Source organism: Psammomys obesus, unplaced genomic scaffold (genome assembly GCF_907164565.1).
Source record: "Psammomys obesus unplaced genomic scaffold, mPsaObe1.curated_primary_1811, whole genome shotgun sequence".
Lineage (NCBI taxonomy): Eukaryota > Metazoa > Chordata > Mammalia > Rodentia > Muridae > Psammomys > Psammomys obesus.
In genome coordinates this window covers 4,719,006-4,722,104 of record NW_026585689.1, presented here as the reverse complement: position 1 = coordinate 4,722,104, position 3,099 = coordinate 4,719,006, and the positions used below count along the sequence as shown (strand labels likewise).

The 3,099-nt window shown below is 40.6% G+C and overlaps 1 protein-coding gene across 1 annotated transcript; it reads left to right on the top strand.

Moving 5' to 3' along the window:
• Positions 1-819: 819 nt before the first annotated feature.
• Positions 820-1,809, top strand: Ccdc54 (coiled-coil domain containing 54). Its single transcript, XM_055593064.1, has one exon. The coding sequence runs from the start codon at positions 820-822 to the stop codon at positions 1,807-1,809; it is 990 nt and encodes a 329-aa protein (XP_055449039.1).
• Positions 1,810-3,099: the final 1,290 nt, after the last annotated feature.

Here is a 3,099-nt window from a genome sequence, read left to right as displayed (position 1 = left end):
GATGTTACCAGTGTGATCAGTCTTAGGTGGTGGCAGGCAGATCAGAAGTCTAAGTTATCCTCAGCTGCATAGTTTTGGAACAAACTGGGACAAACAAGACTCTAACTTAAAAAGAAAAAAATTATTTTCCACAAAATAAAACATATTGTGCCACATGTGATGAGTTTTATTTAAACTAAGGAAGATATTAAGACTTGCTTTGTTAATTTATAATATAAGATTCAAATAAGTATAATCCACACAAACAAAAGCTCTGTGTTCCTCAGTCTGTTTTGTTTGGCTTATTTTGTTTTGTTTTTGTTTTTGTTTTTCAAGATAGGGTTTCTCTGTGTAGCCTTGGCTGTCCTGGTCTTTTATTTTGCAGACCAGGCTGGCCTTGAATTCACAGTGATCCACTGCCTCTACATCCCTGAGTGCTAGGATTAAAGGGGTGCACCCTGGCTTCCTCAATCATTTTTACAAGAGAAAAAGAGAATCCATCCTGTGACAAAAATGTTGATACCTGCCATGCTACAGTGGTCTGTGTTCTAAGCTAGTGGCCATTGTGACATCACTATCAGATGAGGACCACAGGAAAGATTATATGCAGTGAGCTGTTAATTCACCAAGCTCTGAAGTTAGGCTGCTTGGAAGAGGCAAGCCACTTAACCCTGCCTGTTGTGCCTTCGATATTCTCAGTCTGGTACTCAATGATGTAAGCAGCAAAGAACTCCAGCAAATAGGAAGAGAAACGCCATATCGCACATAAATCGCTTCTTCCAGGATTCCTGTCATGCTTCCCAGCACTTTGGGTCTTACATCTCAGTGAGAAAAAAAAAAATGTACAGATTTCACACCAAAAGAGTAAAAGCTGCTGCGGGGCATGTGTGGACTTCAAATCTTCACAAGATCAGACGATCTCTTAAAAGCGCTTACCAGAAATGTAAGATCCAGCACTCATATTCAACAAGCTACCCAACAGCGCCTTCTTATGATTGTGACCAAGGTGATCTCAATTTGAATGAAGAAATGAATGTAGCAGCAATGCTCCAAGACATTAAAACGGGACAAACAGAACTCCTCAACCAAATGACTAATGTTGTCAGTGCAGTATCAAATACCCAAGAAAAGATCAACCATTACCAGAAGCACATGGAAGTCCTAGAAACCAAAATAAACATTAGCGAAGACAGACAAACTGCAGTCACTGAAGAAATCCTCTCTATGAAAGAAGACATCAACAATCTGAAGAAGAAGGTGACGGAGCTAGAAAGCCAGAACTCTGTCTCCAGCATACACTGTCTAGAGGTTCTGGAGGGACAAAAGGGTAAAGAAATTGTACAACTGCTCCAGAAGCTCCTACAACCTGAGAGCCCGAAGGGCACAGCCACCCCTACAGACACCGTCCTCTCTTCAGCAGAACCAGAGAGGGTGCCCAGTTACCCGGAGCTCACTTGTCAGCTGAAGAAAAGAACAGTGTCTCCTCAAATTATAACGCTGAAGAAAACTGATAGCCTCCGAAACGCATCAGTGAACTTTAAAGAGGCAAGGCCAAGTATCTATATTTACCCTGACTTCAGTACATGGATCAAGCTCACTTTTGTGCATGGGGGAAATTGGAGATTTTTCCTCAGTGCCACCAAGCTAGAGGAATTCATCCAGTGGCTTCTGTCTAGACCACCCATCCTTCCAGAGGAACCGCAAATCACAGCCCAGAGAGACCGTGCCTTCACCGGACCCATCGAGAGCTTAGCCACCATCTGCCTCTCTCTTTTCAACTACATCTACTGCCTTTTTGGTTCCTCAAAAGAGGAAGTAACTCGACTTTAGAGTTATTTTCTGCGTGGCTTGGTACAAAATAAATGTAGCCCGTTTGCCTCAAGCAGTCGTATGTGTTTGCGTTGACTGTGAGCTCCAATTTGTTGGCTGTGTGTGTGCCTGCTATCCACGAAGTTCCCACACAACTACCACTGAGTTGTATCATCACATTGGACTTCTATGATCCATTTCCCACCAATGTTTTCACCTTCTTCAGAAGTAGTTCATGAAGTCAAATGGAATGTGAAACATTTGGGAGCTTCCACATCAATCCTAGTTGCTGTGGTAGAAAAAAATTGTGATATAAGAACAAAAACAAAAAAAAAAAAAAACGTTGCCCAAACCACTAAAGTTAAGAATATATTGGGGCTGGAGGGATGGTTCAGAGATCAAGAACACTTGCTTTTCTTACAGAACCTGGGCTTGGTACCAACTACCCAGGCTAGGCTGTTCACAGCAACTTGTAGCTCCACTTCCAAGGAGATCTGATGGCCACTCTGCCCTCCCTGAGCATCTGCAGGTACATACATAAACTCAGGCACACACATACACATCAAATAAAATCATCAAAACATATATAAACGAAAGGCCAAGTTATTGCAAGGAAAATATTAATTACAACCACAGGGTCTTTTCCTTTAACTTCATCTCTATTAGTCAATTAGATAGGAGAGGGAACCCTAAATATAGTTCAGCAAATTTTTTTTTACATTTTTCTTTCAAGGAGACAATTACTATGCACATTTGCTACGAAGGAAAAGGCAAAAACTAAAGATATATTTGTGAATTAAGTAAACCTCATCACTATAATATGATATTAAACCTTTACTGGCAAGATGTGTATTCAACTGAGATGCCCAGGGCAATCAATTTTAATTGATGTTTGTCACTATAATGCATTTTTTTCTAAATATCACACAGAACAGGGGTTTACAAATGTTCTTCCCCCACTTCTTATCCCAGTTAAGGAATCATCTTTCCTATTGTGACCATGTTATTAAACAAAGTATTCTCTATATATGTACTAATTTTAATTACTCCCAGTCAGCAATTTGAAAATGGAAAACAAGCAAGCTAGGCAGAGCAGAAAGGTGCCACTGGAAGGAGAGCAAAAACTCCGAGAGTAATACAGTGAGCACAATTTTTTTGATTCTTTACAAATTTGCAGATACGCATGTACACAATGGCCTTCAATACATTGCTTTAGGAATACGCTCATGTGCAATACACTCAGTAAAATCCAGGGTATCTCTATGTATGATTCACCAATGCTTGAGGAGCATCTCCAGATACCCATTTCAG

What these genes read in the sequence shown, in the direction of transcription:
- Ccdc54 (XM_055593064.1), top strand. Translation starts at nt 820, where the DNA reads ATGTACAGATTTCACACCAAAAGAGTAAAAGCTGCTGCGGGGCATGTG.